At 40.7% G+C, this 13,345-nt stretch overlaps 1 protein-coding gene across 2 annotated transcripts in view; it reads right to left on the reverse strand.

Annotated features, from left to right (window-relative positions):
* The window catches only part of l3mbtl3 (L3MBTL histone methyl-lysine binding protein 3), a 60,934-nt gene that overhangs the window by 22,253 nt on the left and 25,336 nt on the right, over nt 1-13,345 (reverse strand). For both annotated transcript variants that reach the window (XM_067416678.1, XM_067416679.1), the window contains exons 13-15: nt 11,511-11,596; nt 11,236-11,346; nt 1,371-1,485 (exon numbers count right to left, since the gene is read on the reverse strand). In XM_067416678.1, the coding sequence (XP_067272779.1) occupies nt 1,371-1,485; nt 11,236-11,346; nt 11,511-11,596 (312 nt within the window). The remainder of the gene's footprint in view (nt 1-1,370; nt 1,486-11,235; nt 11,347-11,510; nt 11,597-13,345) is intronic.

Below are 13,345 nucleotides of genomic sequence, written 5' to 3' on the forward strand. Positions count from 1 at the left end.
CTCTCACTCTCTCATACACTCTCCCTCTCTCTCTCTCTCTCTCTCTCTCTCTCTCTCTCTCTCTCTCTCTCTCTCTCTCTCACACACTCTCCTCTCTCTCTCTCTCTCTCTCTCTCTCTCTCTCTCTCTCTCTCTCTCTCTCTCAGTAAGTCGGTCACATCCTGATGCCAGCTGCTGATTTCTAAACATTGCTCGATCCGTTTCCATGGACACGGAGTAAGGGAACGAGAGGAAGATTATCAGTAAGACTGACTGAAGAAGCGTATTGTTCAGCAGCCTTTCCCAGCATCCTCTGGAGCTAACAGAAGATATTGACAGGAGAGGAAGCCAGAGCTCCTCCATCCCTCTTTTATATCGCATAATTACTTCTCGCTCTCTCGGCTACATTTTTCCATTCTGTTTACAGACGCCGTATGATGCAGAGCGCGGTTAGAGAGGACATTAACTCAACGTTTACAGTGGTGTCTGAATCACTTTCTTGATTATTGCCAGTACTATAAAAAAAAACGTTTGCACTGCATTGTACATACTATGCAAATAATCTAATCTGATGTTGCTAAAACACAGTATATAATAACTGCATAAAGCACGGATATATTGTCCTACAAGATACAATAGTTTTACTGATATTTGCAGTATTGAATTAAATATACTGCTCTATGATTGATTTGGTTATGAGTGTAGTCCACTTGGAGAAAGAGACTCCGCCCACACACTCTTCTGATTGGCTGTGATTTTGGATTGATTTGGTTATGAGTGTAGTCCACTTGGAGAAAGAGACTCCGCCCACACACTCTTCTGATTGGCTGTGATTTTGGATTGATTTGGTTATGAGTGTAGTCCACTTGCAGAGACTCCGCCCACACACACTCTTCTGATTGGCTGTGATTTTGGATTGATTTGGTTATGAGTGTAGTCCACTTGGAGAAAGAGACTCCGCCCACACACTCTTCTGATTGGCTGTGATTTTGGATTGATTTGGTTATGAGTGTAGTCCACTTGGAGAAAGAGACTCCGCCCACACGCTCTTCTGATTGGCTGTGATTTTGGATTGATTTGGTTTTGAGTGTAGTCCACTTGCAGAGACTCCGCCCACACTCTCTTCTGATTGGCTGTGATTTTGGATTGATTTGGTTATGAGTGTAGTCCACTTGCAGAGACTCCGCCCACACTCTCTTCTGATTGGCTGTGATTTTGGATTGATTTGGTTTTGAGTGTAGTCCACTTGCAGAGACTCCGCCCACACTCTCTTCTGATTGGCTGTGATTTTGGATTGATTTGGTTGCAGTGTGTTTTAGAGACCGATACTATTGCTGCTTAACATGTGCCATGGGAAGGACAATGGTTGTGTGTATCATGTCTGTACTCACTGACTGGAGGCTGCAGTGGATGTCCAGTTTTGGCGCACCAGCCGGCAGGATGAATATCTGGGCTGTCTGCATCGATCCAGTAATCATATTCATCTGTCCAGCCATCAAAATGGATCTAAAAGAGAGCAATGCAGGTCACTCTTCCATTACTACCGTTAAAAACGGTCAAAATACCAGCACGATCATAGATATATTTACATAGATGGCTCATTCGCAGCTATGATCGCGGTGGTATTTTGACCTTACTCAGCAGAAGTAACGGCTCTGGGAACACTAGATGAGATTCGTCTGATATGAGGTAAAATAACACAAATACTGTTGTGTTTCTGGCAGAAAGAGATCGGTTCGTGTCTTAAGACATCAGTGTGTCTCCACGAGCAGCAGGGTTTAATATGGACTCGTGTGTGTGTGTGTGTGTGTTTTACTCTTATAGAAATACACAACATTGACATGCATTATACGAGCAACGGCTGAGTTAAAAATCTTCATTTGTGTTCTCCTGAAGAAACACACACACCTACATCTGGGACGGCCTGGGGGTCAGCAGGTCAACATCAGGCTCATTTATGGCTCAACTATCACTTTAAAGAAAACGTTTTCAAAACATTCTTAGAGCAAAGTTTTTTTTAGCTGGAAAAACACTGAAAATGAAAACCCTTTGGCAGTTATTTTGCGTTTCTGTGGTGGTGGTTCATTCAGCTAAAGTGCTCACGGTTTGAGAAACTGTGGCATTTGATGAAAAAGAAGCACGGTTGGATCCGTCAACATCATGCCCTTAATAAAGGCACTTCAGCGCAGGTTTCTCCCGGAGGAATTGTTCCTGCAGGGTCTTTCTCTGGTGACATCGCCTGACAGTCACTACCAATGCCCAGCACGGAGCTGGATGTGTGGCGATAAATAAAGATCCCATTCCTGTACGAAACACCCCAAGGCCCTTCCGATGAAAGCATGAACAGATTGGCCAGTAGCATCTCAAGCTCCCTTGAGAAGATTATCTTCATATTGCAATGCGGATCTCTAGAGACGTTAGCGGAGGAGCTGGAAGCGTTGGCAGAGATTTAGACGCTCTGAACTCTTTAAAAAGAGCCGCTGCGATCAAAACAATGAGAAGAAAAGAGCAACAGCCCGTAAAGGACAGCCTGTCTCTGGGACTCTGATAAAACGGGTTCCTGGGACGGAGTGAGAAGGCGAGCCGTGTTTTCAGTGGCTCACAGGCTTTGTCCAGACCAGCCTGGCTATTGTAAATCACTGCATGTCCGTTTGAGATAAAGAAATGCTGCATCCTTCTTATCAGTCGCTCTCGTTTTAATGTCCTTTCCTTTTCCACGCCTCCACCCGTGACTAAATCTGCATTTATCAATATCTCACAGCTCATCTCGCTTCCCTCTGGCTTTGTTCAAACTTTAGTATCAATGAGATAACATTATAGTTTGTGTTAATATTAGAGTAGATTTCATTGTGTTTTCCTCTTATAGATGTGGTGAAATCAGAGTTTAATGCTGTTTTTAATGTGATTTGAGACAAACAAATTCATGCGTCAACACCATTTCTGAGTATTTTCTCCAGCGACACGAAATCGCTGGTGTTTCTGACATCACAAACATGTAGCCAATCACGTCACGAGGGGGGCGGGGCTTTCGCATATCATTAACTAATCTCTGAAGCAGGGCAGTCAAGAGAAGCAGGTTATCCTGCTATATTTTTCTGTTGATATGAAAAATTGGGGATATTTATTAATATAGTGGGTGAATTATGTATATGATGTATATTATGATGTTATAATCTGTAATCAAGTGCCCCTGGACATCCGCCTTGCACCTTCCATTAATACTTTTAAAGCAAAATTAAAAATTAACTATCTTATAAAAAACTATCTTTTTTTCCTAGCATTTTAATGGTATTATATTTCTGTCTGAATATTTGTTTATTTATTTATTGTTTTTCACGTTGTTTTTATTTTTGTTCCGTCTTTATAGTTTTAGTGTATTTTTTCTTTACTCTGTACAACACTTTGGATAGCTTTTGCTATGTTTAAATGTGCTATATAAATAACATTTACTTACTTACTTATTTATTATGAACTATATGCCTTTCTTAGCAACACATTATTAGCTGTTTGATAACGTAGTCGAGCAAAAGTAGTCGTTAATAATCCTATTAATTACCGATACGTGTCTGATGTTGAAGAGAGCGATACCATTGTGCAGCGTTTACTGAGCGTTGAGTGAGTGAAGCTGGTGTGAGTGAGTGGAGGCGGGGCTCATTTGCATATTCACGAGTCTGCGCATACTAAATGAAGCAAGGGTGTCGGGTTACATTCAAGCTATTTTAAGGCATGGCGATTTTGCTTAACGGAATGTTTAAATATGTTTTTTTGTTGATCAAAGGAGAGTTTTAAGGGATAATATTATTGACTACTTTAAGTTAACTTTTAGTCATCTGGTTGTTTTGTCTACACTGTAAACTCTAACGCTCAAAATAATGAATTAATTTGAGTAGGGTAAACTTAAATCCAGCAAATGAGTTCAATCAAATGAACTTTCATGAGTATTTAGAACTTTCCTTTTCTTTCGAGTTCTCAAAGCGGACACATTTTACGTAATCTGAGCTGTTTCATTGTTTTGAGTTTTATGAACTTGTTTCTTTTAATTTAGACTAACTTAAATTTAACTGAAACTGGGCTGGAGTTTCTGTTTCCCAGCATGCTTTGCCATGACTATCGAAAGGGAGAGTAAATGCTAAAATTAAGTGTTATTTTATGTTTTTTTTGTGTGCTATGCTATTTTAATTATGTAACAAACCTTTTCATGAAACTGTTTACCTCAATTTTTTTTTAAGTTTGCCAACTTCTTCAAGGTTACAGTGTATGTGTGTGTGTCCCTGGACCACACAACCAGTCACAAGGGTACATTTTTAAAAATAAAATAAAAATTGAGATTATACACAAAATCTGAAAGCTAAATAAATAATCTTTCGTTATGTTTGTTATGATAGGACAATATTTGTCTAAGATACAACTAAAAACTAAAAAATCAAAATATTGAGAAAATCTCCTTTAAAGTTGTCCAAATGAAGTCCTTAGCAATGCTTATTACTACTAATAATACATTTATGATATATTTACAGGAATTTACAAAATATCTTCATCTTGCCTGGTTTTGTGCTTCAGGATCACATTTTACTCCTAAGTTTTAGTTTGAGCAATTTTAGGACATCGTTTTAAATTAAAGGCACATTATGTAATTTTCGCCACTAGAGGTCGCTGATTCAAAACGATAACAAAGGCGTGGCCTGATGACGCTGAGAATGAGTGTGGAATCATGGGAGTTGTAGTCTTCACCTCCACAGCCAATGGAAAGCAATTCGGCGGACTTGGGAAGAAAACATTCACGGGTGAGTAAATGTAATCAAGTTTTATAATTAATTATATTTTATTTTTAATAAATTTACATTTAGGGTTTTAACCCTAGTTCACACTGCACTTTTATACATTTTGTTTTACATGTTTTGTATCTTTATAGTTTCATGCTCAAGATTAGCGATCGACCGATATATCGGTTTCCCGAGATTTAAGCATTTTCCCATAATCGGTTATCGGTTTGGTAATATCGGATTCACCGATAAGAGCAACGTTGAGAACTGCATACAAGTCCGCCATTAAAGGACTGTCTGAGGGGAGATGAGTCAACAGGGCTCAGAGGTAAATAACTCACATCCCTTTATTAATAAACTTTATTTAACATAACAGTACTGCACAAATAAGATCTTATGAGATGCTACTATGTAGTTGTGTAGTTTAAACTTGCCGCTAAAGGAGAAAATCTCACAGTCAGTCAGGTAATCCGTCATGTCACCATAAAGACGTAACTTCACATGAATTACATAAAGCAGCCAGGAACGAGAGCACTTTGGGAATAAAAGCGCCAAACTTATTTCTCTCTCTCAGTTTATGCTCATCACGTCCAGCTGTTCACTCACCGGTTGTGAAAGTCCTTCAATTATATTAACGTCTGCTTTATAATATTTATATAATAAACATCTAAATAATTACAGTTCTGTGAAAATGTATGATTAGGCCCATCTCCGCGAGATGTGTAAACGCAGAGATGAACACATCGCTCTGTCATGAGTATTTCATCATCTAGACCCACACAAACATTATTAATAATTCTGATGACGTGCCAGATGAGATGGACTCTGTAATAGCGATGATATATTCACCGTTTTGGTAATTTTTCTGACAATGTTTGCATATTCCAGAGAATATTCACTCTTTAGTCTATTAAACACATAACCCTTTTAAAACTGTAGTTTAAAATGAGCGCTTATAGTTATGGGGACTTGATAGACTCAACTCTCATTTATTTATGTTCTCCATTTGAAAACATTAGACTTTGTACATTTGTTAAAGGTGAACTATGTAGTATTTTTGCAGTAAAATATCCAAAAATCACTAGGCCAGTGTTATATATTTTGTTCAGTTGAGTACCTACAATATCCCAGATGTTTCCAACTATTTGTAAATTGTGAGAAAATTGCTATTTTAACTGAGGACCGGGACGTTGCAGCATTGCGTTTGAGGGAGTCGCCTGTCAATTGCGTCATATCTGCGTTACCCTCGGTTTCGGGTTTTATTTGGCAGGAGCGCTTTACTCTTAGCAGTGTGAACAACTGAACGCACGGAGTAACGTCATAACATCGTTTTAAACACACTTAAATGTATCTAATATGATAAACAGAGCTACATTACCTCAAAATCATAACCGGAAGAGCGGATCTGTGCAGGCGCCCGGCGACTGTCTCCCGTCCCGTCATAATAAAAGTCCCGGTATTCGCAAGGCGGGTATTTGTTTAACAATCGCTCCAGCAGCTTTGCTCAGGTCCACAACACTCGCTCCTGCTCTGCTTTAGACTACAGTAACGTTAATAACCGCATGCATGAAAGTGATTTCTGCCCGAGTCCTATTTTTCACCGGCTGTGATGAGAAGACCACATCTCCCAAGATGCTGCGCTCACACTTTGCGTCATCAAACTACGCATTTGTTTTGCATAGGCGCCCTCCAGTGGACGGAAAGCTGCATAGTGCACCTTTAATATGCTGTATTTATAAATAAAAAGATGCAACAGTATTAATGTTAAAAAGACTTTGCACTGTATTTAAAAAATTCACTTTTTCAGACTTTATTGATGTCTTTTGTTCTGTATGTAAGGGAGTGAAATTACAACAATTACAGTGTTTATAAATAAATAAATAAATAAATAAATGAATGAATGAATGAATGAATGAATGAATGAATGAATAAATAAATAAATAAATAAATAAATAAATAAATAAATAAATAAATAAATAAATAAATAAATAAATATCGGTTCTATATATCGGTTATCGGTACATAAACATGCAAATAATCGGTATTGGTTATTAAAAAAAAATCAATATTGGTCGATCATCCTCAAGATCTGCTGATTCTGTGATGTTCAATGGTGGTTCTACAGTTTAGACTTCACAAACAATTGTTATTAGGCTTAATTATCAGCAGTTCAGGGTATTCAGATATTTTAGTTTTGTATAGCGTGGATTCAAGACTTCTATTAAATCAACTATTTAAGGGTCCACAGATACTCTGCATGTCGGACAGGCCAAAAAATCAAACCCTCTTGTCTCGTCCTGTGGAGAGTCGACGGAGAGCCATCAGACACTCGGACCTAAAGGTCTTTTTCCCCAAGTCAATTACAGCTGCTTGAGGAGATATTGATGGGGGATTTTAAACACAGCGGGAGTCCGACCAATCCATCCGGAGCGCCGGTGAATGTCAGCGAACACAGGTGATGAGAGCGCAGACTGAGGTGGAGGTCATGCTCTATACGGCTGTACCACAGGAACCAGAACAGCACCGAGAGCGAGCCCAGAATTGATTGTGCGTGTGAGAGAAAGACTGAAGGGAGAAAGTCTGCGGAGGAACACGAATGATGGGAGAGAGAGATCTGACAGCTCTCTGGGTGAGTGTGAGACAGACAGTGACATGCGTTATTTCTCTCAGTCAGTGTGTGTGCGTGTGTGCGCGTGTGTGTGCGTGTGTGTGTGTGTGTGCGCGTGTGTGTGTGTGTGTGTGCGTCTGTAGGGATGAAGGACGAAGAGTTTAGCTGGTCCTCAAACAAAATAAAATACAGACGGCACCCAAAGCCCTCTTCCAGAACCAGAACATGGTGAGTGTGTGTGTGTGTGTGAGCCTGTTTATATGGACACAAATGTGTATAACTACATGGGTATTACACTGGTATTACACTATAAAGGTGGTTTATGAGGACATTTCAAATAGCTTTAAAAACATACTAAATGATGTTTTTTTTTGAGAAAGTAAAAATGCAGAATGTTTCCTGTGATGGGTAGGTTTAGGGGCAGTGTGTGTGTGTGTGTGTGTGTGTGTGTGTGTGTGTGTGTGTGTGTGTGTGTGTGTGTGTGTGTGTGTGTATTCTGCTGCCCCCAAGGAACCATCAAGTGCTATTACACTCTAATGGTTATGGAAGATCATTAGGGCCCTCTGAAATCCATTGTTCCCAAATTCAACTAAATGTATTTGATCAGAAAGTATGTGTTATTATGTGACTGAACTAAACTGAACAAAAATGGGTAACACTATTTTAAGGGTCTGTAATTATGTGTGTTAGCCAAAAGCAATCCACTGCGGCTTTAATTCAGCATAAGTGTGACTGATCTAATCCGTCAACATGGGCTCAGAAATATTTTTTTACTGCTTACACATCCAGTGTGAAACAGCATAAACTTTAATTTTAGGGTGAACTATCCCTTTAATTGAAGATATACACTGATCAGGCATAACATTATGACCGGTGTATAACACTGATGATCTCTTCATCACGGCTCCTGTTAGTGGGTGGGATATATTCGGCAGCAAGTGAACATTTTGTCCTCAGAGTTGATGTGTGTGAAGCAGGAGAAATGGGCAAGCGTAAGGATTTGAGCGAGTTTGGCCAGATTGTGACAGCTAGACGACTGTGAATGATTTATTGTTGTCCCTGTTTCCACTCCAAATATCAAACAATTCTTAGATTAAGAAGCATTTACTAGACAAGATATAGTTATTGTCTTAACTTTGCAACCCCATTTCAAGAATCTCTCTTTAGAGTATTAGTAGACGCTTAGGTTCAGGTTAGTAGAAGAAGTTGACATGTAGTTGTAAAGTGACTGATAGTCAGTAGAATTGGGAGCATCAAAATAAAGAGTTATGAGATATTAAGCAGACAGTCTAATGCTGCTAGTTGACATGTAACTTCAGAGTTACTTATAGTGAGCAAATTCTGCGAAAGAGGCCTGTTGGTGGTGAATAACGTCTGCACTTGGTGAATAACGTCTGCACTCCCATTAGTCAGGATTGAACTTGCCTCAGACAATCTCTCAAAGCCAACTCTCATTAAACATCAATGACTTCCAGTGGCTTTGTTGCTCAGTCGGTGTGAACAGTGGTGAATTGTTCTTGGCATTAAACTCCAGTATAAAGCCTGCTCTGAACATCATGAAAAACACCACAGCTCTGCTAGTTCACCATATTTTCTGGAATATAAATCATGTCGTTTAAGATGCTCTGAAACATGCTGCGACTTTTCCAAAGCAAAATATATTAACGTCCAGCATGCAAAACATACATATTTGTGCCGAATAAGAGAGTTTCGTATAATCAAGTTGTATAGAGCATATCCCACACACCGGTAGTCAGGGCTGGCGTGTTATTCAGTATTGTGAATCAAATGCTGTTATTGAATAGTTGATTTAAAGCGCTGGTTCTGTGTTTTTTTTCTAGGCTTGGTTGTGTTTATGGGGCGCAGTATAACACGTCTTAACACTTCTTTTTTTTAACCGCTGTATTTTTCTTCTATTCTCCCTTTACTCCACACCGCTGTCTGTCCTTTGAACGGCTCGTCTGCTTCCTGCTTCTCTGAAGCCCCTCCCTCTGAAAAACGCAACGGTCTTCGATTGGTCAGATGGCCAAATGTAGTTTCCTGTATTTTTATTGGCTGAAGTGCCAAGCACAGGTTAAGGCCATGCCCCTTCCCATTACGGGCAGAAGTCACATCTGCGGAGACTAGCGAGGGTTTATGATGTCACCAACCCAGGAAGAAGCTCGTTGTAGTCCAAACCGGCCATTTTTGTAGGCAATAAACTGCCATAACTTTAAAAGACAATATCTCCGTTTGCAGTGAACTTTCAGCGCTGTAACTTTACAGAGACTGTTAATGCTCACGCAGCGACATTACACACTAACTAAAGTTACACAAGTCAAATCACAGCGACATTACACACTAACTACAGTTAAACAAGTCAGATCACAGCGACATTACACACTAACTAAAGTTAAAATCGCATGCAGCCACCCCTTTAAAACATTTATCACCGCCCGGGAAAAATCTTCCTTAGTACAAACTCCACATATTACACGCATTCATGTGCGTGAAGAGCATTTTCAGCTCCATCAGTGCAGCGGAGGACTGACAGATCATATTTCTAAACGGAGCAAAGCTTCCCTCAGCCCACAGGAAAGAAGAAGCAAGGATTAGTCATCCTGATCGCTTCTAAACTCCCAAACCGACGGCTGAGCGATCAGACGCTGCCATAGGATCGCCCCTGAGCTTCACTGACAATTACAGTGAGACGCCGGAGTGATGAAGAAGCTACACAAGACTGATAATGCTGCGAAACTGCAGAACATGATGAGTTAATTGCTTTGATAGCATTTCATTTTTTAGCTTCAGAATACACACTATACTGCCAAAAATATTGTCCCGCCCCTCCAGATCTCTGAGTTCAGGTGTTCAGTCTCTTCATGGCCACAGGTGTGTAACTCCAGCTCTCTGCCTGCAGACGCTTCTACACACATTAGTGAAAGAATGGGTCGCTCTCAGGAGCTCAGTGAACTCAAGCGTGGGGCCGTGATAGGCTGACACCTGTGCAATAAGTCCATTCCTGACATTTCCTCACTACTAAATATTCCACGCTCAACTGTTAGTGGGGTTATAACAAAGTGGAAGCCATTGGGAACAACAGCAACTCAGCCACGAAGTGTTAAATCCCAGAGCGGGGTCAGCGCATGCTGAGGGTCACAGTGCGCAGAAGTCACCAACTTTCTGCAGAGTCAACAGCTCCAGACCTCCAGACTTCTGTGGCCTTCAGATGAGCTCAAGAACAGCGTAGAGAGCTTCATGGAATGGGTTTCCATGGCCGAGCAGCTCATCCAAGCCTTACATCACCAAGAGCAATGCAAAGCGTGGGATGCAGTGGAGTAAAGCAGCCGCCACTGGACTCTAGAGCAGTGAGACGTGTTCTCTGAGCGACCAATCACGCTTCAGTCTGACAATCCCATGGACGAGTCTGGGTTTGGCCGTCGCCAGGAGAACGGGACTTGCCTGAATGCATTGTGCCACGTGTAAAGTTTGGTGGAGGGGGGATTATGTTTTTTTTTTTTTTTTTTTTTTTTTTTTTGCCCTTAGTTCCAGTGAAAGGAAATCTTAATGCTTCACAAAAGACATTTTGGACAATTTCATGCTGCCGATTTTGTGGGAACAGATTGGGGACAGCCCCTTCCTGTCTGTTCTGTAGGTTCATTGAGTTTTGCTGGTGTTTGTGAGTAAGAAATGAACTCGTCATTTAAACTGAAAGATCTCGTCATTGAATGCTCAATGTGCCAAAGCAATGATAAATGTTCCTCGGTTTAGCTCACATAGACTAATGTTATTCCCTGTGTGAAGAGTTCAGCTAAAGGTGACCTAAGTATTGAGAAATGACATTGAGATTCACACTGCATGCTGGTCGCTTCACCAGGGTCACGTGTGCAAAATATAGCTTCTCACCCGGAGTCGATGGTCATCCGTATCAACCACTGTGGCCACTCGGATCAGAACAGGATTCCTCTTGTCGACCACCTCCAACTTCATATTGGGCTGAAAACTATGAGGAGGTTTCTGAAGAGAGAGAGAGAGAGAGAGAGAGAGAGAGAGAGAGAGAGAGAGAGAGAGAGAGAGAGAGAGAGACTTGTTCAGGCAGATGTTTCAACATGGCACCACTCAGCACAGGGGTCTCTCAGAGGGGTTTTGCAACACACTCACACACACTCACACACACTCACCACTTTGAAGGCTCGAGCAGGAGCTGGTAATGAGCTGGTCTCTGCCAAGTATTTCTCCCAGGAGAAGTTCTTCACATCAGGGTATCCTAGAGTACAGAAGGTGTGAGGCGGACTGCATGAGCAGCTGAGATTAAGTCATTACATGTGCAGTCTTCGTTCATTACTGCGGGATCACTGGGACAATGCCTACTGAACTAACAAGCTGACGGAGACATCATGAAGAGAGCCAACGTGGATATATTTTACGAAGGACTGAACTACTTGTGCCATGAAACATTGGGAATGGTGTTTCATGCCAAATCGGAATTACCAACTTGTAATCTCCATAAAAGTTTGCATGCTTCTTTAGAATCATGCTCACCTACTGATGTTTTCCTTTAGGAATGACAGGCTTTTGGGCAGACTTGGCCTTGTTTTCTAAAGGGCACAGCTATTCAAATGCCAAAGTTCAACATATTACGATCAATATTGACAAAGAGAGTGCCGCAGGGGTTTTATTGAGGTTAAGACGAAAACCTAGGACTAGTCTGTGAAAGTTGGTTTTTGAAAATAATCTCCAATAACAAACGATTCGATTGAGATTGAGAGTGCTGGTCCTAGAGGCAAAGTTGCTCAGAATGAGGAGCCACTGCCGGACACATTCTTTGAGTTATGTGAATGTCCTGAAAGACAATCATGGCAACCTCGACAAACACACCGCATGCCATTTTTCTAGTCACTCAGACTTAAGGTTGCATAGTTAAAGCCATTTTGATGTTTTTCCATGTTATAGCGCCACCAAGTGACCAGGCAATGCATGCTTTCTGACGTGACCACAGAATGAGCTCTTACATATGACTGCCAAATTTGGTGAAATTATCTCATTCCGTTCATAAGTTATATCCATTTTAATATAAGTGGCTCCGCCCACTTTGAACATTTTGCCGCCCCTTAGAGAGCGTGAATAGTAATTTCACCTTTTTTGATAATTATTGACAATCAGACTCCAGAGAATCTAACTGCAATGGTTTGGTTCTGATTTGGAAAACACAAATAAGACTCAGAAGTTTACAGAAGTATACACTTGATACCAAAAAAATAAAATAAAAAATAAATAAATACACAATAGAAGTTATGAGCGGTTTGGCCCTTTTCACCGCTGTAGCGCCCCCGTCAGGCCGATTGGGGCGAGAATTGGTGAGATTGTAGACGGTGTGAGTACTACCGTCCCTTAAAGTTTTACGTCTCTACGACTTGCGGTTGGGTCTGCCGGTCACTTTTAGTGGAGAATGCTAATCCTTGGAAATTTGAACAACTCCAGAGTTTCAGATCTAGGCGCTTGAACCGCTAACTAAATATTTTAATGCTGAATATGACTTTCATGCCAATATATGACTTTGTGATTGTACTATTTGCATCCTGGTCTCATTGGAAAAAACATACCTGTGGCAACGTTTTTGCAAACCACAAAATACATACCAATAGGTACATATCGCGACCAAATCAAAGTGAAATGAACACTGGGTGGCGCTAAAAGCTTTTTCCAGAACAGATGTGCGTGAATCTGAAGTTTTGTTACGTTGTTTTTTTAACGTACACACACACTAAACCCTAAACCGACCGGATAGTGTTAACAAAAGCAAATGTGACAAAAATAAGATTGTGTCGATGTCATTTTATCTTGTGTTTTAAACTCGTCTTTGAGCTCTTTTATCATCACTCGTTTTTCAGCATCGCAAGGTCAAATCTGTAGCAGCTGAGCTATCGAGCAAACTTAGTATGTCAGAAAAGAGGAACATATGGAGCTGGTTAAGTCACGCAAACTCCACAATGTGTTCGCTTACAAATCACGGACT

The sequence above is a fragment of the Pseudorasbora parva genome, chromosome 15, assembly GCF_024679245.1.
Source record: "Pseudorasbora parva isolate DD20220531a chromosome 15, ASM2467924v1, whole genome shotgun sequence".
Lineage (NCBI taxonomy): Eukaryota > Metazoa > Chordata > Actinopteri > Cypriniformes > Gobionidae > Pseudorasbora > Pseudorasbora parva.